Source organism: Bos mutus, chromosome 22 (genome assembly GCF_027580195.1).
Source record: "Bos mutus isolate GX-2022 chromosome 22, NWIPB_WYAK_1.1, whole genome shotgun sequence".
Taxonomy (NCBI): Eukaryota; Metazoa; Chordata; class Mammalia; order Artiodactyla; family Bovidae; genus Bos; species Bos mutus.
The window spans coordinates 58960286-58987430 of NC_091638.1; the positions used below are offsets into that span (position 1 = coordinate 58960286).

General features: G+C 63.1%; 1 protein-coding gene across 1 annotated transcript in view; it reads left to right on the top strand.

Moving 5' to 3' along the window:
• The first annotated feature begins 3711 nt into the window (after nt 1-3711).
• IQSEC1 (IQ motif and Sec7 domain ArfGEF 1) overlaps nt 3712-27145 on the top strand; it is a 48508-nt gene continuing 25074 nt past the window's right edge. Inside the window, 3 exon segments of the mRNA XM_070360123.1 lie at nt 3712-4003; nt 26288-26518; nt 26520-26580. Of these exon segments, the coding sequence (XP_070216224.1) occupies nt 3939-4003; nt 26288-26518; nt 26520-26580 (357 nt within the window). The 5' untranslated portion in view covers nt 3712-3938.

Consider the following 27145-nt stretch of genomic DNA (forward strand, 5'->3'; position numbering starts at 1 on the left):
CTGTGAGCCAGCACCATGGAGGGTGTTGCTGGAAGGCTGACGAGGGCTGGAGATTGGAGCCAGACAAGACGATGCAGGAGGAGGTCTGTGGGAGAGGGACTGCGTGGTCAGCCTTTGGGGGCGTAGGTGCCACAGGTCTGGAGAGCAGGAAGGCTGTGGAAGGTGGGGAAGGGGGGACTGTCACAAGTCCAGGGAGGGGGTGAGGTCAAGTTGTGGGTGGGCGTGTGACATGGGCCAAGGCAAGTAGATCAGGACTGAAGCCTAGGACGATACAGTGAAATGAAACATTTTCATTCCTTTGTTGCCTTGTAGGCGGGCTCCTACTCACCCCTCAAGGCCCCAGCCTAAATGTCCCTTCATCTTTGGAGCCTCTTGTCGGGCAGAGTGACAAGCTACTTTCTCCAGACTATCATAACATCATACACAGGGCAGTGTCTCCCCAACTGCGCCTCAAAGCGCAGGAATGGAGTGAGCACTAACGTGTGTTTGCTAAATTAAACGAAAGGGCAAGGAGAATTAATTAGCCAGGGGAGAGGTGGGTGATGAGCCTCCCTTTACAGTTGAGGAAACAGAGGCTCAGAAGCCTAAACACTTTGCCCAGACGGCACGTGTAAGATTTCTTGCCCGGTCTGGTCATTTCCACTCCGCAGAAAAACTGGCTTTCTCCACCTCTCCAGGCTGGAACTTCTCTCACTCGCCTCACGATTCCTTGAATTATTCATCTCTGAGGCAGTTGACAGCAGAAGCAAAAGGCACACTCTGCAGGAAGAGAAAACAAGAGAATGAAGAAGCGGCTGGTTTCCCGGGACTCCATCCTTTGTAGTCCAAACGCTAACAGGGAAATTCAATGCCCTTTCCCCAAATCCGAGACGGAACTCTGTCGCCAAGACTGTCCTGGCGGGCGGCGAGGCCCTGGGCCTGGAGAAGCGCCTGGAGTCCTTGGAGAATCCGGGTTGTGAGCCGTGTGTGGAGAGCTCCACAGCTGAGGGGAACTCTCTTGGCCCCATTTATTACAGCCTATTTTTAGAGGGCAGGCCAGGCTGGAGTGGGAGTTCTCCACCCACCTCCCTAACTGGACTATTTCAACCCTGCCAACTGTGTCCCCACCCATCTCCCCACCCCCAGCCAGGCTGCCGGAAGGTCTTCTTCCAGAGCCCTGGGTGGCGGGGCTCAGCCCTCCTAGTGGTGGTCGGCTGATTCGCCTCACTGCGGTTTTGATTCGCATTCCCCTAATGATCAGTGATGCTGAGCCTCTTTTCATGTGGTTATTTGCCGTTCATATATCTTCTCTGGAGAAAATCCTGCTTGGATCCTTTGCCCATTGCTAACAATTCTTATTTATTTATTTGGCTGCCCTGGGTCCTCACAGCTGATGTGTGGGCTTTCTCTAGCTGCGGCGCGGGGGCTCCTCTCCGCTGCGGTGTGCACACTTCTCATGGAGGTGGCGTCTCCTGTTGCAGAGCACAGGCTCTCCACACACAGGCTCAGTGGCTGCAGCTTGCGGGCTTAGAGCACAGGCTCAGTAGCTGTGCTGCACGGGCTTGGTTGCCATGAGGTATGCGAAATCTTCCTGGACCAGGGATTGAACCTGTGTCTCCTGTCTTGGCAGGCGGATTCTTATCCACTGCACCACCAGGGAAATCCCCTTTGCCCATTTTTTAAATTGGGTTATTTGCCATTTTATTGTTGAGTTGTAACCATCCTTTATCTAACATGGATTGTTGTTGCTGTTGTTCAGTCGCTAAGTCATGTCCAGCTCTTTGTGACCCCGTGGACTGCAGCCCGCCAGGCTCCTCTGTCCTCCACTATCTCCCTGAGTTTGCTCAAATTTATTGAACAAATGAATTCATTGTTCATTGAGTCGGTGATGCTATCTAACCATCTCATCCTCTGCCGCCCTCTTTTCCTTCTGTCTTCAATCTTTCCCAGAATCAGGGTCTTTTCCAATGAGTCGGCTCTTCCCATTAGGTGGCCAAATTATTGAAGCTTCAGCTTCAGCATCAGTCCTTCCTATGAATATTCAGGGTTGACTTCCTTTAGGATTGACTGATCTGATCTCCTTACAGTCCAAGGGACTCTCAAGAGTCTTCTCCAGCACTATAGCTGGAAAGCATAATTCTTCAGCACTCAGCCTTCTTCGTGGTCCAACTCTCACATCTATACATGACTACTGGAAAAACCATAGCTCTGACTGTATGGACCTTTGTCAGCAAAGTGATGTCTCTGCTTTGTAATATGCTCTCTAGGTTTGTCATAGCTTTTCTTCCAGGGAGCAAGCGTCTTTTAACTTCATGGCTGCAGTCACCGTCTGCAGTGATTTTGAAGCCCAAGAAAATAAAGTCTGCCACTGCTTCCACATTTCCCCTTTTTATTTGCCATGAAGTGATAGGATTGGATGCCATGATGTTAGTTTTTTGAATGTTGAGTTTCAAGCCAGCCTTTTCACATACTAGACCTTATCAGATGCATAATTTGAAAACAGTTTCTCCCATTCTGTCTTCATTTATTTTTAATGTATCAAAGAAAACATCAGAAGTGAAGAGGAGGGGTGTGGAGATGGGCTGTGCACTGCTGCCCAGCCTCTTGCCCGGAGCCCTGGGGCCTGCCCCTTGCCGAGCTGCAGGCTGAGCCAGCCCAGCCCTCCTCCTCCACTTCCTCACCCGCCCCAGGTCCCCATCTGGGAATAACGCTCCTCGTTGGCCCCCCTGCAAATGCAAGATTCAAAAGGGCACGTGAAGAAGCCCCTGCAAGCGTGGCTTCCCACGGCTTCCGCCCCTGCAGGCCTGCCAGCTGCCTGGCCCTCCAGGAGAGGCACCTGAGGATGGGGCGGCCCTGGGGAGGTGGGGCTCTGCTCCTGTCTGTCTGCTTGAGGAGTCTCCCAACCACATCTGAGCATTCCACAAGTGCCAGGGCCACGCACTGTGCCTGCCTTAAGGTGCCCAAGGACAGAGAACAGAGATGTGCCAACTGAGAACGACATGCCACACGGCTCATCGAAGAGAGCCATGAGGGGGAGGGAGAGCCTCTTCTTTAACCCATTAGGGTTAAACTGAGCCTCAGTTTCCCCTTTTGACAAGTGGGACCAGTAGTAACTGCATCACAGTGTTGCAACTGAGGACCAAATATCAGTAAAAACCTCTAAAATCCTAGTTAGGATCACTTTAAGTTTGCCTGGGGGTCTGGACGTTGTTCTGTGGGTGGGGGGAGGGCAGAGGGTCTGGAGGGCTTAGGGAGAAAGAAGCTGCTTCCATCAGATCCTCATCAGAAAGCCCCCCAAAGGGTGTCCTCAGACTGGGGGGGGGGGGCACCCACTCTCTTGTCTCTGGGGCAGGGGAGTTAGAGCCCAGAGCCACACCATCTGGGAAAGCGCGAGCCCCGTTTTATAAACCGAGGCCAGAGTCAGGATTGGCAGGGCTTGGCGCCGTTGGCAGAGTAGGCTACAGTTGGCTGGTTTGGGGATTTTGTATCTGTTGTGCTCACACGCTCGGAAGGGACATATGTCTGCTAGTGGGCCGCGTCTTGGAGCCAGTGAATAGTCCTCCCAGGGGAGGGCCCATGGCTAGGGCGGGGAATGCGAATCCCGCCCCTGCTCAGGCCCCGCCCCCTGCTGCTTCGCCCCGCCCCCGGCGCGCCGCCTCGCCCCTCCCCCGCGGCCCCGCCCCTCACCCCTCACCCCTCCCCCACAGCCCCGCCCCCCGCGGCCCCTCCCGCGCCCCGGCCACATTCCTCCGGCCCGGCCTAGCGCTGCGCCTGGCGGGCGGCGGCGGGGCGGGCTCTGCCGGCCTGGGGCTCGGACCTGGGGCCGGGAGCGGCGGGGACCTGCGGGCGCTGGGCCGGGCGACCCAAGCTGGTCGCGTGGCGGGCAGGCCGGGCGCGGGCGATCGGGTTTCGGCCCGGGTCCCGCGCGCCCGGCCCCGCCAGCTCCCGCCGCGGCCGCCATGTGGTGCCTGCACTGCAACTCGGAGCGGACGCAGTCCCTGCTGGAGCTGGAGCTTGACAGCGGGTGAGGACCGGGCCGGGAGGGTGCGAGCGGGCGTGCGGGGCCCGGGACCGCGGGGCAAGGTGAGCTCGCGCGCCCCCGTGACTGTCGGACGGGAGCCCGCGCGGGCGAGTGCCGTGAGGGACCGCTGGGAGTGGGTGTCCGGTGCTGCCTGGGGAAGTGCGGCCAGCGGGGGTCTGTGCCGCGCCTGGCTGCAGGCCTGTTGCTGCCGGACCGGGGCCTGTGTCGGGCGGACCCCGGGGGAGAGCCCTCGGGGCTGCGCAGGTGCGCTGGGGCGCTCTGGCCAGGCACCTGGGCGTGCGCCGGGGCGGCTGGAGCCCGGAGGTGGGGTTCTGCGTGGCCGTGACTGAGCCACGGGGTTGGGGGTTTCTGTCGACGTGTGTCTGGTGTGGTCAGCGATGGAGTCAGAGGGGATGAGTGTGTGTCCCAGAGACCATCCCTGATCTGCTCCGGGGGCCTGTGGGTGGGTGGCTGGCTGAGCATCTGCCGGCCTGTGTTTACGGAGAGAGGGGGAGAGTGTGTATGTGTGCTGGGAATATTGATTTCTTCGCTCTGCCCGCCAGCACAGCTGTCCCGGAGCTGTCTGCAGGCCCCTCGAGGAGCAGGGCTTGGGGGCGGAGGGGACTTGTTGACAAACGGTCCTGGCTTGTGTCAGGCATCCTGGGAGGGGGGACCCACCTGCAGCCGTCTGATCTCTGAGTTCAGAAATTCTGCAGCTCGTGTCTGGCAGTTGCACTGAGAATGCACATGTGTCCCCCTCCGCCCCCCGCGCCCCCCCCACCAGTCCCTGGGCTGGAGGCTCTACGTGGGGTTGTGGGGGTGCGGTTCCCAAGGACCCATCGCTCCTTGCGTCTGGGGCGGAGACCGGGCCGGCTGCAGCTGCAGGGCCAGCTGTCTGGAGTCGGTGGCAGCAGTCCGAGAAGCGGGGGAGGTCCATGATATTCACATCCTACACGTGCGGCTGCCACACACAGCTGTCCGCCCCGCACTCGTATGCATCGCTCTCCTTGCTGTCCCATGTCCCCGTATCGCCCGGCAGCACGCTGGGGGTGCGCCTCCTGTGGTCAGCATCACGGCTCCGCGGTTTGTTGAGTGCCAGCCGCGTACAGGCCCTGCTCTGGGTCATTGAGCACAGCCTGGAGCCACTGTCCTTGTGGGAGCACAGGCCAGGGGACACAGCCATGAGCACAGCTCAGAGTCGTTGTCCTGAGGGGTCTGCCTGTCTGCAAGGACTTGTCCAGCCTCGCCCTTCCTGCTGGGATGCAACACCACCTCTCCTGCATGTCTCCCGGTCCCTTCCCTTCTCACTGGCAGGCCCTCCTCACAGCCAGTCTGAATCTTCCAGCTGCAGGGAGGCCCGCTGGGGCCCATTTGCGGTCAGAGCTGGTGACAAGCAGCTGCTCCTAGGCCTCTGCTCAGGCCCAGAGCACAGCACCTCCTTGGGCCTCTGAGCAGGTGGGGCCCATTTGCTGCTGAGTGCCCGGGGGGAGGGTGGGAGAGGGTCAGCTCTGCCCTGGCCTGGGGAGGCTTAGCCAGCTTGCCCCCGACCCAGAGTCCTTCCCAGTGGCCCAGAGGGGACCCAGCAGGCTCCAGAGGCCTCGGGACACCCCCAGTGTGTAACAGGTCCAAGACCACCCATCCTGGAATGGCCGTGATCACGGCCATGGGATGACCACCATCCCGGCCAGCAGCACGCCGGGAACCTGTCCTGGGCACTCTGTGCTCTAAGCCTCTCCTGCCCTCCCTTTCTACATGGACACAGTGAGGCAGCGGGCCAGGGTCCTGACCAGAGTCTTCCAGGGTGAGCCCAGAGTAAACCCGCAGGTTCTGATGGTGGCCTGCGCAGCATCCCTGCCCGCCGTGCCGCTGTTCTCGGGCCTTTACTCAGGGAAGTCGGACTCTGAGCTGGTTGTGCTAATATTTACACAGCTTTGGTTCAGAAACATGGACAGGCTGCTGGCTGCACAGTCAGACGGTGTGAGGCTGGACAAATAGGTCTTTCTCGAGGAGTTTGGACTGGGCCCCGAGAGCTCCGGGTGCATGTGTGTGCGGTGTTACCTGGCTGGGCTCTGTGGAGCGTGGGATTGCGGTTTGCCGGGCGAATCCGTGAGTCCAGGGCAGCTCAGGGCATTAGGAAAGAGGGGCTCAGAGAGGCAGACAGACTTGATTGCAAACCCCAGCTCAGCTCTGTGAAGTCACGCAAGTTTCCATACCCCGTGAGCCTCAGTTTCCCCGGCCGTGACAGGAGATGGTGCCGCTGCTTCACGGAGGGGCCCGAGGCCCTCCCAGCGGGTCTGGGAGCCCTCGCCGGGCTGGCCACCCTGGCCTCCGTCAGACGCACGGTCACCCGGCTCAGCGCCCGGATCTTCCAACCACCCGGGACCTGCGGGCTTTTCTTCCTTCCTCTTTTGTAAATTTCCTCTGCATTGTGATGACATGTGGAAAATCCACCTGGTAATAAGCCCAGAGGCAACACAGGGGTCACGGACTTGGAGGTGGCCTGGGTCCCCTGGACTGTGTGTGTGTGTCTGTCCAGAGGCTGTTGAGTGGGATTGGTCACTGGTCCTCAAAAGCAAACGGTAACGAGTTTAAAGGTCGTTACGGCTCTTGAAGAATTAATTGGTCTGGCCTTAGAGTATCTGGCTGTTCCCACTGCGTGAGGGGAAGCTGGCGGTGATCGTGGAGGAGGATGTGGCCTGGTGCCTTCCGTCTGCCGTGGCTGCACCTGAGTTGAGCATGTGCCCCCCAAGCCTGGGGCCAAAGCTCTTGCAGGGCACCGACCACGTGCCGGTGGACACACACTCTCCCAGGCCCCCGGGGGCTTGTTCTCTGGAGAGACGTGTGCAGCCTTGGGACAGCCACGTCGCGCTTCCTGTGATCCTTTATTTACTCACCAAACCGTTACCGAGACCTGCCTCTGCCAGGCCCCGGGCTCAGCGTAGGGGAACTGATGACTGGCATGAAGCCGTGCGGCCCAGCGCCCAGGCCTCCAGGTTTCACAGAACCTGACTCTTTCCAGCCGCATGGCTTTCGGAGTGTCACCTCCCCTGTCTGAGCCTTGCCTTCTCACCCGTGACGTGGGCCCGGATGCCTCGTGGGGCTTGGGCGGCTCGGCCTGCTGGCAACCTTCCGCCCCATCGCCACGTGCTCCCCTCTGCTCGCTCTCTTGCTCGTGTCTGGGCTGAAGGCTGGTTTCTGGAGTCTGCATGGGGGCTGAACCACCTAGTTGCTCTCTTTGCTGTTGCTCAGTCGCTCAGTGAGTCTGACTCCTTGCAACCCCACGGACTGCAGCACGCCAGGCTTCCCTGTTCTTCACTGCTTCCCGGAGTCTGCTCAGATTCACGTCCATTGAGTCCGTGATGCTGTCTAACTATCTCATCCCCTGTCGCCCGCTTCTCCTCCTGCTTTCCATCTTTCCTATCATCAGGGTCTTTTCCAGTGAGTCGGCTCTTCTCATCAGGTGGCTGAAGTATTGGAGCTTCAGCATCAGTCTTTCCAATGAATATTCAGGGTTGATTTCCTTTAGGATTGACTGGTTTGCTCTTGTTGCAATCCGAGTCTTTTCCAGCACCACAGTTTGAAAGTGTCAATTCTTTGGTGCTCATCCTTTATGGTCCAGCTCTCACATCCGTACACGACGACTGGAGAAAACCACAGCTCTGACTAGATGTGGACCTTTGTGGGCAAAGTGATGTCTCTGCTTTTTAATACACTGTCTAGGTTGGTCATAGCTTTTCTCCCAAGGAGCAAGCGTCTTTTAATTTCATGGCTGCAGTCACCATCTGCAGTGATTTTGGAGCCCAAGGAAATAAAATCTGTCACTGCTTCCACTTCTCCCCCTTCTGTTTGCCATGAAGTGATGACTCTAATAGCTTTTAATGCCTTCTTCGTACTTGGCTGGAGCTTCTCTGCTCCTTGATGGGAAGAACTGTTCTTTCCATTTTATTTCCTTGGTTTGCAGCTTCCTGACATGGAGATAGTTCATTGTGAACTTCAGGCCCAGGTGTGGAGCCACAGCCAGGGTCCCCTCCCTCCGTATATAGATGGGGAAGCTATGACGGCCTTGTTTTTTCCTCTTTGTTCCAAGGTTGTTGTAATAATAATAAAAACAACAGCAACGGTTGCCGTTTGGTGAACTCAGAGAAGGACTTAGTTCTCAAAGCAGTTTTTGAGAAAGAGCATCTTCTGTGCCTCTTTTTCAGTTGGGGGAGGGTTACGTGACTTGCCCAGGTCACCAGCCAGTAAGTCCAGCAGCTGAGATGTGGTCTCTGCCTGCCTGACCCCAAGGTCTGCGCTCTTCACAGCCAGGCTGTGCTTCCTCTGGGACTCAGTAATCTTCAGCAAAACAAGTCACATCGCAAATGGAACCTTTCGTGTGTTCCCGGCAGCACAGAACAGGAGTCTAGTAGCCCCTGCTCTGGGGATTCCCAAGGCGTTCCCGAACGTGCCAGCTGGCTGGCAGGCAGATAACAAACTCTGTCTGTCCTCCTGGTGTCTTGCCGGACACCGCAGACCCCAGACACTCCAGCGGGATGCCAGCCAGACGAGGCCCTTGCTCCCTATGACTTGCCGCTCTCTGCGGGTAGCACACTTGCCCCAGGCCAGTCTCAGTGTGGCGTGGGGTCTCGGGGACAAAAGCTGACTGTCCCCCAACGTGCCGAGGGATCAATGTAAACACAGTCGGCCTCCGCGTGGTGAGGAAGCCCAGGCCCACAGCCTTCGAGGTCACTGGGGGACACACGTGCGTGTGGGCTGCTGAGTTCCATCCCGTGGGAGGAGACAAGGGCCAGTAAGAAAACCGGAAACTTTGAAAAAAGCCTCAGCGGGGAGCCTCCTGGTTCGGGTTCCCCGGAACGGCCCGTGGTCTGGGCAACGTGGGTGTCTGTCTGCATGCCAAAGTGAGCACTTCCTCCCTGTGCCTGACCCTGTCTCTGGCTGGGAGGCATGGTGGTGTGAGAACTGGACGCATTTCTCCGAGGGAAACCTTGAAAACGGTGCCTTATCATATCATAGTAAGAGCTCAGTACGTGTGAGCTACGGCCACGGTCAGGGCCGTTCTTGACCCTGACTATTTCAGAGAAGGGGGCTTCCCCGGGAGCTGGGTGTCGCGTCACATCCCCTTTCTGGGCCTGGGCATCCCCCTCTGTGGGTGAAGAGCCGCGGGACACAGGGTCGTTTGTTGAGGGAGGGGGCTGGGGCCAGCAGCTAGGAGGCAGATGCTGTAGACTCTGTGATCGGGGGCACGTTCCTTAGCCTTGCTGTGCCTCGGTTCCCCCATTTGTAAAAGGTGCGTGCCGGGAGGCACTCCTTAGATGAGTTAGTCTGCACAGAGTGGTGGGCGGTCGCCTCTGGGTCTCTGCAGAGCCCGGGGCTCCAGGACGCTGTTCCCAGCCGGGAACGGGTGGCCCCTCGTTTTGGCCGCGGGCCGACCCGGGGCTGCTCGTGCTGCGCAGCGGCATTGACTGGGGGCCCCGAGGGCAGCCCGGGTGAGGAGGGCCCGGTCGTGGGCTGTGGCGTGTGTGCTCGCCCTCCCGCTCGCAGCTGAGGGCTGCACCTCCCACACAGGCTGGACCGTGTTGTGTCCAGGGCCTCAGCAGAGTTAGGTGACGTTGGCCATGGGACGGGGAAGCGGCCCCTCGAGGCTGGGCAAAGCCCCACCGGTGCCCAGGACTTGCAGTCAGGGAGGGCACCCTCACCTGGCTCTGGTGGGTCTGGAATTAACAGAGGTTTGAGCCACGCTTGAAACCAGCTACAGGATACAAAGGACAGTGTCTGACGTTCGGGTGGCCTTTGAACCTTGCACACCCCTGGCCTCTCTGACCGTCCAAGAGCCTTGTGAAGTGGCTGGTATTGGTTCCATTTCACAGACGAGGAGACTGAGGTGAGGAAAATGAAAATCACGTAGTCAGGCTTTGCACTGCATAGGTCTGGTCTTCTGGTTAGGGTGTATCTTCCTCCCTCTCTGACGTGGTTGGGGGAGACGGGGCTTGAGCTCTCTACAGTGGGGAGAGGGGAGACGCAGGAAGGGGGTGTGGGCGAGGAGCAGGACCCGCCACCTGGGGCTCGGACACCGGCCCAGCCGCCGCACGGGGACGCGCGGAGAGCCCGCTCTGCGGACATGGCACCCTCGAAGCTCTGGCCAGAGTGGCCTTGTGTCTCAAAAGCATGTTTGCCACACCATGAGGTCACCTGGGGGTGAGACGTGTCCTCTGGATCCCCGGGGCCGTAGGAGTGGGGGTGTTGGGCGTGCTGGGCTGGTAGCCTGCGATTAGGAAAGGCCAGCTGCTTCCAGGTTCTTATTACCTGGTCTGACTTCCCCGTGTAGGCCCCAGTCAGGCCCAGGGGGAAATGCGTCCAGTTCTCACACCACCACGCCTCCCAGCCAGAGACAGGGCCAGGCACAGGGAGGAAGTGACCGGGAAGTGCTTTCCCCCTGTGCTGTGCGCCCGCCCGGGGCAGGCTCAGCCGTGCAGACCCAGGCTCTGTGTTCCCTCTGGCCCTCAACTTTCTCAGAGTCATAAATTAAACGTGCTGGGTTTGTTACTTTTTTTTCTTCCTCAGTAAAAATGGCCAAATGGCCCAGAAAGTTAGACAGGCCTCGATGTGGACAGCAGATTCCTAGCACTGTGTTAAAGTCTTCACCATGGAAACCCCCCAAGCGTATGCAAAGGGCGTCATGGCCCCCAGGGGCGCTTTTGCTTCCTCGCCCCTGGATTAGGCAGATCCCAGATGCCTTGCGGATGTTAACTCGAGGGGCTGTTGTGTGTTCGGCCTCGTCTCTGGCGGCGGAGCTATGTTCCCCGGGCGGGTCCCTCCAGTGGCCCAGCCTGGGGACCCAGAGCCTGGCTGGCATCCCCGCCTTGGGGCCCGAGTGACGCCCACCCCGCGGGGCAGAGCCAGCCCTCCGGTCAGGCCTCAGACAGGACCGGGGCTCTCTGTTCCCTGTCCCCGCGGGGCCCTGCCTGCTGCCCCGAGGCCCCCTGCGCCCCTGTCTCTCCCCAGACACATGGGCCCCTCCTCTCGCCCGGCCCCTGGGCTGCCTGACCCACGGCCTCCAAGCACCCTCTGTCTGGCGTGGGAGACCAGGCTCCCCTGGGTGCTGCCTGGGCGGCCTTTGCGCGTTCTGTCCATCTGTCCTGCAGCTCCTGCCCTGGCACCTGCATCCGTCCCCCTCCCCACCTGCCCACCCCAGAGGCGGGGGTCAGCCCGGACCCCCCTACGCACATACACACGACCCCCTTCCTGAGTCCATCCCCCTCCCCACACTCCCACCCCAGAGGCGGCGGTCAGCCCGGACCCCACCACACACACAACCCAGCCAGAGAGCCGCGCGGTCAGCGCCCCCTCCCCTCCGCAGGTCGTGGGTTCCCTGCTCCGACGCCTGTCTCTGAGGCTTGCAAGGGCCTCTGGGTGTTGCCGTGTGGCCCTCAGGGCGGCCGTGCGGACTGCCCGACACCCCGTCTCATGGCTGAGAAGCTGAGGCACAGAGGGGCCTACCCGCCTGCCTCAGGGCACGCAGCTCCTGCCTGCCAGGCGCCAGACGGGCGGGGCTCTGTGCTGCTGTGGGAGGTCGAGGGGCAGCGTCCTGACCCCCCAGGCCCTCGCCGGGGGACTGCATATGGCAGGCCCGTCGCCACACCGCAGATTCAGGTCCTGGGAGGCAGGCGGGAGGGGGTCAGGGTCAGACAAGGCAGGCGGGCCCCTCCCCCACCGCAGTGGAGACGGGGGCGTCAAGCGCTGTGACCGGGGGCGTTCTCGGTCTGCTCCCCTCTCCCCCGCTAAGTTACATCCCCTCAGTGCCTCAGTTTCTCCATCAAGTAAACGGGCAGGCAAGAGGGCCCCTGCCTCGGGCGGGTGTCACCTCCAGCTCTGAGCATGAGCTCTTGCTGACCGCTGGCCCCTGGGGTATGATGACAGGGTGTCCGCGCAGTCCTGCCCCAGGGAGTGTCAGAGGGGAGGCAGGTGTACGGGAGCCCTGAGCGTCGTGCTCGCCTGTGCCTAGTTTCCAAGCTGCCCTCCAGGGTGACAGACGTGCGCCTCCCAGGGTCAGTGGGGTCCTGAGGCCTCTTGCTGGCAATGCCCCCTCCACTGTGGGCACCCAGCCTCCCAGGAGGGCCGTGGACACCTCCAGAGGCCACAACACATGGGGGACAGGGCCCTGTGGGGGCGGGTGTGGGTGCCAGCCCCCAGGAGTCGCGACCATGACAAAGATTTTAAGTTGGCAAGGACCTGGAGGATTTGCGGGTTGACAGGGCTTTGTGGTGGTGGGGGGCTGGTAAGGCAGCTCGGGGGCCCCGTCTGGCTGGGCCGACAGTGTCCCGGGCCCTGAGCGGGCCCCACGCCGGGTCCCGGCCGACAGGGTGGGCCGCCTGCGTGACGGGGCTGCTCTCCGCCCGCCCGCTCTCCCGAAGCCCGTCTTCCCAGCCGGTGCCTCCTCCCTGCCCTGTCGGGCGTCCCTGGGGCCCGGCCCAGCCCTGTCTGCCGGAGCCTGCCACAGAGAGCTGCTTTCTTTAAGTCCCTTCTGCGTGTATGGAAATAACTAGAGGCCTCTGTATTTAATTTGGCTCAGCCGGGAGGATTTTTGGCCGTGCGTATATGTGTGTGTGTATTTGGAAAACTCTTTCCAAGTGTGCCCTGGCGTCGGAAGCTCGAGTCCTTCTGATGCAAAGAGTCAGAATCAACAAGGGCCGCCCTGGCTTCGCCGGGGGCCGAGGGTCTTGGCAGAGAGCGGGCGGGAAGCAGTGGCTGGTGAGACACACGGACAGGGAGGGGTGATGCCATCTGCACTTGAGACGTGGCGAGGGGAGCAGAGGTCCCAGCGCTCAGGCGAGCCGAGGGCAGGCTGAAAGGACGGGGCTCTGTGCATGACACCGGGGTCCTGGCTCCCCGCACGTGCCGAGGCTGGGCCTGGCCTGGAATCACGTGTCCCACGTCTCTTTCTGGCCTCGACAGACCCTCACAGGCTGTCCGCCGAGCCCTCGTCTCCCATGTGCAGAGCCGAAACAGCGCCACGCTCACCTGGGCGCTAGCAGTTGGCACAGTGGATCCTCATGCGGTCCCCATGTGCCTGCTGAGTGGTTGGTGGCAGGACTGATGTCCATTGCTTCAAGGAGGCCGTGGAGGCCCAGAGCAGGGAGGCCACCTTCCCGGGGTCGCTCAGCCCAGCAGTGGGGCGGCTGGAGCTTGACCCCATCCGGCCTACCCCCGAGCCCGGGCCCCACGCTCCATGCGGCACTTCCTGAGCTTCAGAGCAGCATTCCCCACACGAAGGGGTGCAGGGGGCTGTCCTGGGTGGGCACACCCCAGGGTGTCCTGGGCGTCTGGGGTCAGATGGATGCTTTTTAGGACTTCCCTCATAGCTCAGTCAGTAAAGAATCTGCCTGCAAGGCAAGAGACCCGGGTTCGATTCCTGGATCTGGAAGATCCCCTGGAGAAGGGAATGGCAACCCACTCAGTATCCTTGCCTGGAGAATCCCACAGACAGAGGAGCCTGGCGGGCTACAGTCCATGGGGTCGCAAGAGTCGGACACGAGTGAGTGACGAAACCTCCACTCTCCCTGTGAAACGGAGGAGGGAGCGTGTCTGGTGAGTCGAAGCTCGGTGGCCATGACGACCACGGCGTTGTGGTCATCATCCGTGTGATGGCGCCACGTCGGGGACCCTCAAATTCTAGCTGTTGGAGGGCGCGGCAGGGCGGAAGGCAGGGCCACACGGAGCTGTGGGAATTCCGGGGCCCTGCCCCGGGGACTTGGTGTCCTAAGTCAGGCTCCCTGAGGACGGCCGGCCCCCGGCTGCAGACCTGACTTCTGCTCTGAGTCGGTCGCGGGTGCTGGTCCTCGGCAAGCCCGTGAAACGGACGCGACCGGCAGGAGGGTGGCGTAAGGCCCGGAGCCCGTGGGTGTGGTCGGGCCGCAGGGAGCGGTGGGACTGTGACCAGCGGAGAGGGAGCCCCTGTGGGCGTGGCCATCCCCACGCGGGAATGTGCGCCCACAGGGCCTGATCCTCGGGGGCCCATCTGGAGCTTTGTGCTGAGACCCTGTGAGCCCCCTCATGGGGAGCCCCGTCCCCCCGAGAGCTCTGCCTTCTCATCGGTCCATGAGGAGACGCCGAGTGGGCGCCAGGCCTCCGGGGCTGACGCCAGGGTCCCAGCTGGCTGGGCCCCACCCTTGCTTCGGTCCCGGCCCAGATGGCACTGGGGAGGATAAAGGGCTTTCTCACAGCCCGTCTCCACGCTTGGCCGCAGGGCTGGCGTCAGAAGCCCGGTTCTCCCGGGATGCAGGCCTGGCCCCTGGCCTGCTGCTCGGCCCCCCGGTGTGTGGGGTGGGAGCCCCAGGCTGATCGGGGCCCCCGGGACTGATGGTGATGCTGTGTGCGCAGCACCGCGCCAGCAGAGGCCCTGGCCAGGCTCGACGGCAGGCTGTGTGCGCCAGCTCCCACCCAGAGCCCCGGGGCTCCCCCGCCAGCTGGCATCTGGCCCGCCTGAACACACACAGGTTTGCCGCCTTGGAGGGAGTCGGCTCCCACCTCCTGGCGGGGCCCCAGTTGGTGCCCGCCCGCGGGCCTCCCAGGGCTGGGCGGGGGCCCCCAGGGAGCCGTGCCAGGGTGTCCCCGCAGAGGCTTTGTGACTCGAGGCCTGGAGAGCAGTGTTCTGGGTGCAGAACACGCGTCTGTCCCTCTGAGACCTGCAGCCGTTTGGGGTGGCGAGCGCAGACACGGGCCAGAGCAGTAGACCATAGAGGCCCTACCTGCCGGCTGGGACCCAGAGAGCCTGTCTGCCCACAGGGCCCTGTGCCCCTGCTTGCTGTGAACAGGCAAGGAGGGAGCCTGGCTGTGGGTAAGAGCAGCGAGGTGACCTGGGTGCCGTGCCAGGGATGGGGTTGCTGCCCAAGGATCCTAGAGGTCGGGTGTTCGGGGTCCCAGGCCCTGCCCTGGGAGGGAGGGTGGGAGTGTCCCGGGCCAGCTCCGGACCCCACTCGCCTGTGGGCCTCATCCTTAGCATTTCGGCATGCGCTGAGTGGACAGACGGGTCCATCGAGCCCCTGGTCACGGGCAGCATCGCTCGCGTAGCATCGCCGTTCACTCGTGCAGCGAGGGCTCTCTGAGCTCGCTGAGCCCTGTCCCCAGCCCCGGGGGCCTGAGCAGGGTGTGTGCACCCTTCCGCCTGCTACTGGAGCCGGCTTTCCGAGGTGGAGATGCAGCAGAGCAGACCTTCAGGCTCCCAGCCCACAGTGCAGAGCGGGGGGCGGCGGTGGAGGCGCGGGGAGATGGCGTGGTAGCTGCAGGACCCCCTTCCCCACCCCTCCTGCCAGGGTGACCCTCACGCCCCATGCTGGCCACGCTCCGGGCCCCGGGCCCCGCCATGCGTGTCCTGACTGTGGCCTCTCGGGGCTGACCTCTGACCCTCCGGCTGTCAGGGCTATTTTGATGGGAGTGACTCAACACGAGCCGCAGGAAGGTCCGGCCTGGCTCTAGCAGGCGGACAGACAGACCTTTATGTTCTGAGCAAGGCCTGTGCCAGAGACGCTGGAGCCGCCCCCTCCCAGGGGCCGGAAGGGTGACTTGGAAGCAGGCTGGCAGGCCGGGGCAAGGGCCTGGAGGCCCAGCGGACGCGTGTTCCTCCCCTCTGGCCGTGCACTGGAGAGAACAGGCCTGTCTGAGGAAGGGCGCGGCCCCAGCCCCCTGGAAGGGTTCCCGGCCGTCTGCAGGACTCCTCGCCCTGGCGCCCTGTCCCCTGATCCATGCCCCGCGGTGGCAAAGCTGAGGCTCAGGCAGGGGGCCAGACCCCCCATGCAGTCTCTCACCGGCTCACATTGGGACTCTGTGGGGTGGTGACTGCCCTACGGGCCCCTGGGACCCGGGGCGGCGCCCCACGCCACACGGCACGGGCATCCCAACATTGTACTTCTCACGGTAGGCTTGCGGCCCGTCTTGCCAGCAGCAGCTGACAAACGAGGAATTGCTGGATGCTAGTGCAGGGAGCGGGGCTCTAAAAATAGTCTCTCACTCAGAAGAGTCCATTGTTCTAAGTCCTGTATTTTTATACGTGTACAAAAGCCGCTCCTGGAGGCCTCTGTGCCCGTAATTAGCACTGGTGCCGAAGCCCAGGAGGCGGAGTGGGGCTGGGCCTCGTCCCCAGCAGGACAGACCTCGGGGCAGCGGCCGCAGTCCTCGCCCCAGAGCAGATGGGGCAGTCAGGCCAGCGAGCTGTGCCTGCGTGGCATGGAGGGCAGTGGCTGGACGGCTGCGGGGGTGCCCTTCCGCTTCCCGCTGCCCCGCCTTCCTCCCCCGACCCCACCAGCCAGCGTTCCCCTCCCACCAGCACCCCCATTCTTGGCCTTCCCAGCTACTCAGTGGCCTCTGCCCCTCCCAGCCCCCCAGGGTGTCTTCCAGGACCCACGGACAGGCATCGGCATGTCCCTGCTCCGGCCTGTCACTGGCCCGCGGTCCAGCCGCTCTCCCCTTCCCCCGTCACAGCCAGCACAGGCCTCTTGTCACCGAAGGTTGCTGAGGGTCGCTGCAAGGAAGGATGGAAGTGCCTTTCCAGAACACCACTGCTGTCCCCCCCGACCACCGCCCCAGCTGAACCCAGGACCCTTCCCTGGCCTTGCCCCAGTGCTGGGGTCCAGCACCCCCTCCTCATCGAGCCTTTTGGGGTCCCAAACCCTTGGGTTCCTGCAGCCCCAGGCATGGCCCACTGGCCTTGTGCCACGGTGGACCCCACCTCCTCTGCTCAGCCTCAAGAAACGGGGGTCCTGAGCAGAGAAGAGCCCTCCATCACTGCCCAGGGTCCCTCCCGGGGCCCAGACAGCACTTCCCGCCTCAGGCGCTGGGGCCTGGGCTCTGCACGCCAGCCATCGACGTAGCGTCCCCTGCATCTCTGTTACTGTTCCTGATACCAGCCGTCGACATAGCGTCCCCCGCGTCTCTGGCCCTGACCTGGCTGTGCCACAGAGCTGGCTTCAGTGAACATTCACGGACCGGAGTGGCCAGCCTGGGGGAGAGGGGTTGTCAGGGGGCTCCTGGGGAGGTCAGATCTCCCAGTGGGCTCCCGGGTTTCGTGTCTCCACGGTGGTCCCTGTGCAGCCCGCCGCCCGCGACTGTGGTTTGGTGAATGAGACTGTGCAGGTCCTGAGAAAACCTCGAGCGACGATAAAACTGGCGGGCCTCTTCAGTCACTCTCCTCTTTAAACGCTTTGTTTGTTACTTTCGGCCGTCCCAGTCTCGGCTGTGGAGCCCGGCTTCCATAGAGGTGGTGTTTCTTGCGAATCGCGGGCCGTTGCGGCAGGACCCTGGCCGGGCCTGGGTTTGCAGGCCGAGCACTTGCTATATGCACAGCCCTGGGGCGGTGAGGACCATTCGCTGGTGTGAAACCGGGCTCAGCCCGGGGGGCGGCACCCCTGGGGACTTGGACTGTGGCTGAGGCTCTGCACCCTTGGCATCGGTGAAGCAGGCCCGGCCCCGGTGCCCACGGGACAGGCAGGTGGGTGTCCACCCAGGGCTGGCGACCACCACTCAGCTCAGCAATGGATGCCGCCCGGAAATATGTTCTCTACTCATTTTATCAAAGAGAAGCCAGAATCGGGATGAACGAGCATTCCTGGCACCTAGTTCTAACGTAAGGAATGAGATGAAGACAGTGACCACCGCTCTATGTAGACCCAACGGAGCCACGTGGGCAGGACTCAGGGGGGTGAGTGTCCAGAGGCGGGACTTGGGGGCGGCGGGCGGGGGGGGGCTGGCTGGCCTCTCCTGCCGGGCCTCAGTTTCCTCTGCATCCAACGGGAGGTGCCTGTCCAGGTCATTGGGATTCCAGACGGCCCACAGGTCACGACTGGCCAGGACTCTTTTAGAAGTCCAGTTTCTGGGGCCATAGTGCTGGCTGACCCTTTGAATTCCGGGGAGCTCCTGAGTCAGGCAGGAATCGGCTGCCGAATCTCCCCGAAGAGTCTGGGGAACAGCCCGGGTTGGGGGCCACTCTCCAGGTACCTTGATTCTGCCCGCTGGGCACCCTGAGGGAGGGGTGGCAGTGCCCGGCCAGAGGGTCCTTGTCCTTCTAGACCCTGAAGGTTATGCTGGGGAGGTAGAAAAGCTTCCGGTTGCCTTTAGAAACCCTGTTTCTAGACAATTCTGAGTCGTGTTTGTGTGGGTTTTCTGCATAGAGGTGTAAGTTCGGGTGGGTTCCAGTTTCTGTGGCTCCGAAACCCCACCATCCCCTGGCCCAGGGCCGAGACCATCTCCCATAAGTCCGTGCCCGCCCGGCCCGGGTCCCGCTGCACAGACCTGGGGTCCGTGTGGCAGACAGCACAGTCCCTGGGAGTCTGGGCCCTTCTAACACGGTTCGCAGCGGCTGGGAGTGTGCGTGCCTCCGGGTGCCAGACCAGACAGCGGCTGGCACTGCAGAGGTGCAGCCGGGAGGGAGGCGGGGCTGGGGCTCCCTGACACTCGGGTGGCCTTTGAGCAGAGAGCGGGAGGAGGCGAGGGGCGAGCCGGGCAGCCGTCTGGGAAGAGCCCAGCAGAGCGGAAGCATGTGCAAAGGCCTTGTGGTGGGAGCGCGTCAGGGCGTGGGGGCCATCCCGCAGAGCTTCCGGCTCACGGGAGGACTTGGTGGGAGCACGTCAGGGCGTGGGGGCCGTCCTGCAGAGCCTTCCGGCTCACGGGAGGACTTGGCCCTGAGCCCCGGGAGGGCAGCAAGCGGGCGAGGGACCCGGTCCAAGTTGTGTCTCGACAGGTCCCAGCTGCTGAATGGGGGAGGTGGGGGTGTGGTGGGCGGGGCCGGAACCCAGCAATGAGGCAGGGGCCGCATGGGCCAAGCTGGCCCCAACATGGTGAGGGGGTCACCGAGTGGTCTGATGCTGGCTCTCTCGAGGGTGGCAGAGCCTGCTTTGCTGACAGATGATATGCAGAGTGTGAGCAAGACAGTTGCCAAGAGCGGCCCGAGAGGAACTGGAGCGGCTGGAAGGATGGAGTCACTGTCGGCCAAGAGGGGGTGGCGGGCAGGGGTGGGGGCTCGCATTCCAGGGGCCCACCAGGCAGCAGAGACAGCGTGCCCGGGCCGGACACGGGTTCTTTCGGCTCCTGTCTGATCGCTGTGTATCCCCATTAAAGCCATCTGGGGACCTGGGTGAAAGCCAGACCCTCCCGACCCCCACCAAGCCCTTAGGGCGGCCTCAACTGTCCAGAAGTCTCGTCCGCTCCCTCAGCTTTGAGACAGTGCTCCTCGCTGGCTGAGCAGAAATCACGCTGGTGTTCAGGTGGCTGTTTGGACGGCTGCGGCTCCAGCCTCCCCCAGTCCCTCAGCAGGGCCTGGAGGCCCTGAGCCCTCACCAGAGGCCCTTGTTGCCTCTGCATCCACCCATGCTGAGGTCCTTCTACCGGACCTGCCCACCAGCGAAGGTGCCCAGCATCTCCCTGAGGACATGAGGTCCGCAGTTCCTCCCCCCCCAGGATGGCCAGGGTTCAGTGTCCCCTGGGGCCCATCAGTCCCTTCGGTAGCCAGCCAGGCGTCCATCCTGAGGACCACTTACCAGCTGCAGTCCCGGCTGTGATGTCTTAGGCCTCCCTGGAGGCAGGTGTGGGTGACTGATGCAGGAGCAGCCTCCGGGGTCCCCGGGGAAGCCCGCTCCGCCCCCTCCTTGATGGCACACCAGCTCTGTGTCCCTTTACACACTCACCTCTCCCTTCAGATCAGCCCTCTGTGTCCTTGTCCACTGGTTCTCGGGGCCAGGCCAGCCCTCGGGGAGGGGGCTGCCTCCAGGCCCAGGCACGTCTCACAGAGTCGAAAGCCTGGGAAGGTGACCTGCCCTTGAAACCTGGCTGTGGTCTGAGCTCTGCGACCTTGGGCACACCCCGAACCCAAGTCTCCGTTCTCTCATCAGCAGAGGGCGGGGGAGCCAGGTCTTCTCAATGGGGTCACGTCAGGGATTATAAATGTGAATTTAGCTTGCGTTGTGGCACGCCGGCTGACTGTACGTGGGGCGTGACCCACCACAAGCCAGCTCGGTCCCTGAGGACTGGTTTTCCAGACCCTGCGGGAATGCCCGCAATCCCTGAGGCAGCCCCCCACCACCGCCAGGCGCTGAGCGGCTGACGCTCTGCCTCCTGAAGCCACGCTACCTTCACCGCATCTCTGCTCCTGTGGCCCCTCGATGGGGGACACGGCCACCAGTCCCTTCCCACCCTCCCTCCCCTTCAAACCCTGCCCTGGTCTGTCTGCATCTGTCACCCAGAACCTAGTGCAGAGCAGGACCCGTCCCCTCCCCATCCTGGGCGATAGACCTCTGCTAATGTGACCACAGAGCCGCAGGAGCCCCAGCAGGGGGTTGGGAGGGAAGGCTTGTGAAGTCTCCTGTTGACTCTGGCTTGAACCTCCCTTTCTGGGAATCAGAAACCCTGATCAGAGTGTGGTGGAGGTGTGAGGGAGCGCATGTGTCTGGGAGGCTGTGTTGCTCGGGCCTGGGCACTCTGCTGGGAGTGTGGAGGCGGCTCTGGTGTGGACATCTGACCACAGACAGGCCTGCAGATGGCTCTCCCTCCGCGTGGGGCTGGCCCACTCAGAAGACAGTGGCTTTTCCAGACGATGTGACCACCGCTGGCGCCACGTACCCCAGGCTGGTTTATGTCATGACCACACACGACCCCAGGATCCCAGGCCCTGGACCCCAGCCCTGCCCCCAGGGGCACACGCTTCCTCTCTGCTGCCAGGTGGCAGGTGCGTCCGATGGGGATCCAGTCCCCTGCACCCGTGACCCAGCGGCTCAGCTTCACACCCCACGCTCCTCGTCTGTGGAAGGGACAGTGGCCCAGCGCGCCCTGGTCCCAGGGTGGCGGTTGGGTCACAGGCCATGTAGGTTAATCGCCCAATACAGCACCCGCACACCCCGAGGCTTTACAGGGAGCGTTGCTGTGCATGTGTGTGTGTGTGTGTGTGTGTGTGTGTGTGAGAGAGAGAGAGAGAGAGCGAGCTATTCAGGCACAGCGGGTGTGAGTGTGGGCTCTGACCTCACTTGTGAGCTGCGTGTCTCGGGGCAGGCTAGCCTCTCTGTGCCTGGGAGGTGTGTCAGCGGTCGCGGGGAGTAAGCAGCCCTGACTCTGTAAACATTATTTCTGTTATCGGCATCGTCAGTGCTGGGGGTGAGCAGCGGGTCTCTGCTTCTGCCCACAGCTGCCTCAGACTAGCGTTTTTCCTAAGAAAAGTCATTCATGACCTCACAGGCCACAATTAGAGACGTCCGTGTGGCCGAGGGCCCCCTGCCTGACTCACCCACCAGCTGGAGTGGGGATGTGGCATCTCAGCCTTGGAGCCGGGCCCCTTCCCCCGGGCCCAGAAGCCCCTTCCCCCGGGCCCAGAAGCCCCTTCAGGAGCGTTTACAGCTCGGCCATGGGTGGTGTCCGCAGGGGGCCCCTCCAGCAGGCAGGGCGGGTGACCCTGACCCCCCTGCCCCTCCCACCTCTCACTGCCGGGACCTGCAGGCGGGGCCCTCTCGGTCAGAGAACTGGAGACCGCGCTTAGAAAGCGCTTTTCACGAGCCGATGGCGTTTTGAAGGCGGTCTCCGTGTACCGACTGTGCAGACGACACCGGTCAGTGGCAGGGGTCCTTCTGCCCCGCCTCCAGCAGGTGTCTGCCCTGCTGCGGCTTGTACACCTCCAGGGACGGGCAGTTTGGCCACGCGAGAGCATCCTTTCTTGAGCTGGGCGACGCGGGCTGTGAGCCTGACAGAGGCTTGGCCGCCGGCCTCAGGTCGTCCCTGGCCGTGCGCTCCAGCCCTCGGTGGGAGGCGGCCCCGTGCCGTCGTGGGTGTTGGCACGCGCCCCCAGCCTCGTGGTCCTGTGGGAGGGTGCTCGAGGGCCTGCAGGAGCGAGTCAGGGACGGGTGGGTGCTGTCTGCCCAGGCTCACGGGAGAAGGTGGGGGCGAGCGCCCCAGCCTTCGGAATCCACCTGGAGCTCCGGACAGTCTTCCCCTGTGAGCCGATACCTGCGGTGGACGGCAGGGCTGGGGCTGTTCCGGCTTCTCACTCCGCGTCACTGACTGGCTTCGCAGCCTGTATTAAACTCCCGTCAGCCGGAAAGGTCCCCCCACTGTTTATCACAAGAACTTCCATCGGGCCAGACCTTCCCCCCCCTTAGCGTTGTTTCCATTAGTTTCCATTATATTGATGTGTGATTTATGTAAATCAGTCCCTTGCTGACAGGCATTTAGATTATTTCCAAGTTTCTACAATCAGATACAACACAGCCGTGGAATTCCTTGCACGCACCTCTGCGTATTGGCCTTGCTTCCTTCGTGAGAATCTCTGGGAGAGGGAGGCCGGATCAGGAGCGTCTGCCCAGAGCACTGGCCGCACTCCTGATTCTCACGGAACGTCCCGGGAACTCTGAACGGTCGGGGAGCAGCAGTGGTGTGCATGGGGCCCGCCCGACCCTTGATCTGCACGTGGCCCAGGGTCTGCGCGTGCTCTCGAATCCCCGTGTGCAGCTGAGGGCTGACTCTGGAGTGTCCGATCCTGGCTGATGGACAGAAGCTTCCCCGAGAGAGGGGGTTCCTGGGTGGTGGGACTTGGAGCTCCCACTGGGCGAGCACTGTGGTGAGGAAGAGGTGTTCGGGGCTGCTGGGGGCTGGGCCAGTGCCCTGTGTCCCTGGGGCAGGCCGCCCTGGGCATCCAGAGCTGAGGGCTGGCCAGGACAGAGCTCTAGCATCTGCAGGGTTGCACTTCGATGACCAGGTCTAGCTGGTGCCCTGAAAACCTGAGGCCAGCGTGCCTGTCAGCGCTGTCAGCCGTAAACGTGCCTTTGTGCTCACCAGGGCTCTGGCTCGGATGAGGAAGACCCCCTTGGGGTCTGGCGTGTGTCGCTTCTCTTCAGGACCAGGAAGGAGTGATGTTCTCTGGCTCAGGACGGTGCATGCTCTGCTTGCTTTTGTCCAGTCGTTCACTGGAGGACGGTGTATCGTGTTGGTCGCAATGGTTTGGTCTGGCCACTTCTTATCAGGACGCTTTGAGGGTTTGATTTTTGGGGTATGCAGAGGCTGCCACATCACACAACTCAAGTGGATACCATTCACGTGGAGTCGGCAGGACTTGGGGACAAATAGAGGGCATGGGTGCCACAGAGCGGACTAGGGGAGGGACTGGCCGGTGACTCAGCTCAGGACTCTGGCTCGGCCTCCTCGAAGGGATGGGGGCCATCGAGGGTTAGGTGTGGGGCAGGCGGGGTGTTCATTGGGGGTGGCGCATGTCAGAAGCCCCACTCCAGGGCCGGCAGGCCTCACCAACCCTGTTGGTCTGGTGCACGTGTCGGCATTCGGGGAGCATAGCCAGCAAAGCAGCCAAGTACCCTGTGCGCTCACAGAGCCTGGGCACCGACATGGGAGGAAGGCAGCACAGGGAAAGCCGCGGCAGGTTGGCGCTGCGAAAGCGCTGAGTAAGGGGTTAGGAATGCTGTGCGGAGGGGGGCGTGGTTTTAATTTGGTGGAGCGGTGGGGGCCTCCTTGGAAGGTGGCATTGAGCAAAGACCCTGGAGTGGTGAAGGCAGGGAGCGGGCTGAGATGTAAGACGGGAACAGCGGTCCAGGCAGGGGAACAGCCAGTGCAAAGGCCCCGAGGCAGGGAGTGCCTGATGCCTTTGAGAAGAGCGGAATGTCCCTGCGGGCCAGACCCCAGTGAGGCTGGAACAGCGTGAGCGAGGGGAGGGGGCCATGGCGAGGTCAGGCCTTGAGGGCTGTGTCTCCACACTCGGTGTGACGGGCAGGGGGCCCTTGGTGTGCCCCCTCCTTTGTTGGGATTGGTCTGGCTGCTGTGGGAGGAGAGGCGGGGTGCTGGGTGAGAGTCCAGGGACCCGCCCTGGCGGCCTGGATGTGCTGAGAGGCGGGCAGGTGGGTGTGTCTCGGAGGTCGGGCTCACAGGTGCCTGCCACGCATCCGTTTGGCCGTGACAGAGGCCTGGCCCTCTCCCCAGAGCACCTTCTGGAACCTGCTGGCGTGAGACGGTCAGGAGCTGACTTAGGGACCGAGCGGGAACCCTGGGCTGGCCCAGCCCCGCAAAGGCCTCTTGCATCCGTGGCAGATTGGAGTGCCCCTCCCACGGGGGCTCCAGCCTCATCCAGCCAGGGCGCCACGGGCATGCATGTTGCGCCCGTGAGCCCAGCCGGACAGGAGGCCCGTGCCCTGCACAGGGTCCAGGGGCAGCCGCCTGCCCCTCCCTCCTCAGCACCCTCTGCCTCAAACAGGCGGGAGGAATGCCCTTCCACCCATGCAGATCGCTCGAGACCAAGTGAGTGCAGGCTGGGGAAGGGGCTGAGTCCCTTGCCCCGTGAGGGTGGACACCCTTCTTTGCCTGGGGGGTGTCGGTGCTGGGGGCGGGTCCCAGCCCCCGCCTGGCCCTGTGCAGCACCTGCCCGTCACCGCCGTGGCTTTTGCAGCCTCGGGGCTCAGGGACTATTTAAAATCCTGGCGAGCTGAGCCCTGGCTGCTTCGCTGCGAGGACACGATTGCATTTGCTGTCTCCCTCTTCTCTGGAGACAGAGCGGCCCTGATGGAAGGCTGTCCAGTGGGGGCACATGTGCAGCGGGTCCTGGGGTCTCAGGGAGGAGGGCAGACAGAGTCTCCCTTCAGCCACGTGCACTCAGGGGGGCCCGTTGCCTGAGGCCCCCCGACCTTCTGCCCCCGCCCCTCCCGCTGTCCGTCCAGGGCTGTCTTGGGGAGCACCTGGCCCCGCCCCACACGGGCCCACGAGGCCCCGAGGAAGCTCTTGCCAGTGACTGCCGGACAGCAGGGGTGCTGGGCCTGGGGCCAGGGCTTGGGCGGGCGGGAGTCCCTGACTCACAGCCACATCAGGGGCTGGCACCCGGGGCTCTTCCCCAGGAGAGGACCCTCATCACCCTCCACTGCTGGGCTGCAGGCTCTGCCGTAGGAGACCCACCGAGCGTCCCCGCGGGCCAGAGCGGAAGGCTGGCACTATTCTTAGACGGCCGGCCTGCCAGCACGTGCCAGCTTGGCAGCGGGCAGGAGAGGCGCCCCGGGCATGGGTGCCTGTGGCTGGGCCCTGCTGGCCCTTCCCCCGGGAGGCAGCTGATGGCCTCACGTTCCGTGGCGGGCAGAGCTGGGCGGGTGGGCCGGGCACACGCTGCTGATTGCATTGCTGTGAAGATGGGACCCTAGAGAAAGGAGCACTTGCAGCCGTGGGGCTCTGCGCCCTTCCCTCCCCCAGGCCACTTTCGGAGGGACTGCCACGCCGGCCCCAGGGATGCTAGGATGCCCTGAGGGGCGGGAGTGGCCGGCACTGCTGGAGAGGCTGCCCGAAGGTCCCAGAACCTTGGCTGCACGTTCGTCGCCGCCTCTGGGCTCACATCTTCTGGGGCCGCGAGTGTGGGGTGAGTAACCACCCCACCCCACGCCCTCCCGGACACTTGGAAGGTTGAGGGGTGCACACAGGCCCGGGGACCAGGGCTGTGGGATGGCAGGAGCCCCCATCCTGGGCTGTAATCCCGACGCATCCATGCTCAACCTGCGTGACCTCGGGCAGAGCCGGCGCCACGCGGGTGTCAGTCTGCTCTCCCAGAGATGGAGTGAGCAATCGGTCCTCGTAGACTGGCTTTAAGAGTTCGAGAAGACGCTCTGTGTCCGCCTCCAGGCCGGTGGTCACCAGCAGCACGGACGGGGTGGGCGGCTTCAGCACTTTCTTGCCTGTGGCTCACGAGCGCGATGCTGAGAGCTGGGTGCAGGGTGGCCGTGTGTGTGTCCTGACCTTGGATCAGGCCCCGTGACCTCGTTTTACCTCCATCGCGTCCTGAAAGCCTGTCTCTAGATACACGCTGAGCGGTTAGGGCTTGCAGCTTGCGGGTGTTGGTGGGGAGGGACAAGCTCAGCCCAAAACAGATGCCTGCACGCCTGACCCTGCGGGCATGCGGCAAGGAGTCACTCTGTTCATTGTTGATCAAAAAGGAAAAAAAGGACTTAATCCTGGCAGTGGGAGTACAGGAGCGAGGGGGTGGGACCCGCAGGCTGTCAGTGGGCATCCCAGGCACAGCCTGCTCCATGGGGGCCCGTCATGGGGGTCAGTGGAAGGGGAGCAGGTCCATCAGGGCGGGGTGTCGGTTGTAGGGGGTGCGGGGCATGTTGTACAGCCAAAGCAGGGCCTCCGTGAGAGGAGGGGAGCCTTAGGGAGGCGTGAGGCAGGGGTGGCCGTGGGCCCCGGGGGTCCACCCAGGGGAGGGCGGGGTGTGGGCTGGACGCCGGCCTGCGGGGCCCAGGGCTGCGGTCTCCCCCTCACCTCCAGTCTGTGCTTTCTCCGCAGCGTTGAGGGCGAGGCCCCCAGCAGCGAGCCCGGCACGTCGCTGGACAGCCCCTCCGCCTACCACCAGGGGCCCTTGGCACCCGGCTCGGGCCTGAGCCCGGAGCCCTACGAGCACGCGCCGAGCGGCGCCTATGGGCTGTACGCAGGGCCGCCCGGGCAGCAGCAGCGCGCACGCAGGCCCCGGCTGCAGCACTCGACGTCCATCCTGCGCAAGCAGGCCGAGGAGGAGGCCAAAGCGCTCGCGGTCCCTCTCCGAGAGCTATGAGCTCTCCTCCGACCTGCAGGACAAGCAGGTGGGCAGCTGGCCACGTGGGGGCGGGGCGGGGTGGGGTGGGGCGGGGGCCCCCAAGCACTCAAGGCTGGGTGCCAGGCAAGGGTCGTTCCCCACGATGGAAGCCTCAGTCTCTCCTCCCGACTCCCGGAGGAAGCGGAGGGCGTGGGTGGGCATGGGGTGCTCTGTCCAACCTCGGCCTCTGCCCACTTCCTGCTCCCCCTGCGGCTGGGCTCCAGGCGGTGCTGGGCGTCAGGGCCTGACTCTGCCAGTGCACAGCTTGCACAGTGGGGGCCACTGAGGTCCCGGGGTCCAGGAGAGGCCTGGACCTTCCGGGGTCTGCGGGAGGGGGAGGGGGAGGTCAGTCCACAACAGAAACAGCACGTCCTCTGGACAGCAGGAAGGCCAGGCCACTCATCCCACCCCTCGGTTTGCAGTTCCGTGTTCTGGAGGAGCACTGTCTCCTCAGGCTGCGCCTCCTCCCCAGGGACTCGGCCCAGACCCCCCACGGGGTCGACACCCGTGTGTAAAACGAGGGCGTGCCCGGCCTGCCCGCGTGGCCTCCCGGCCCCCTCGCCCCGTGGCGT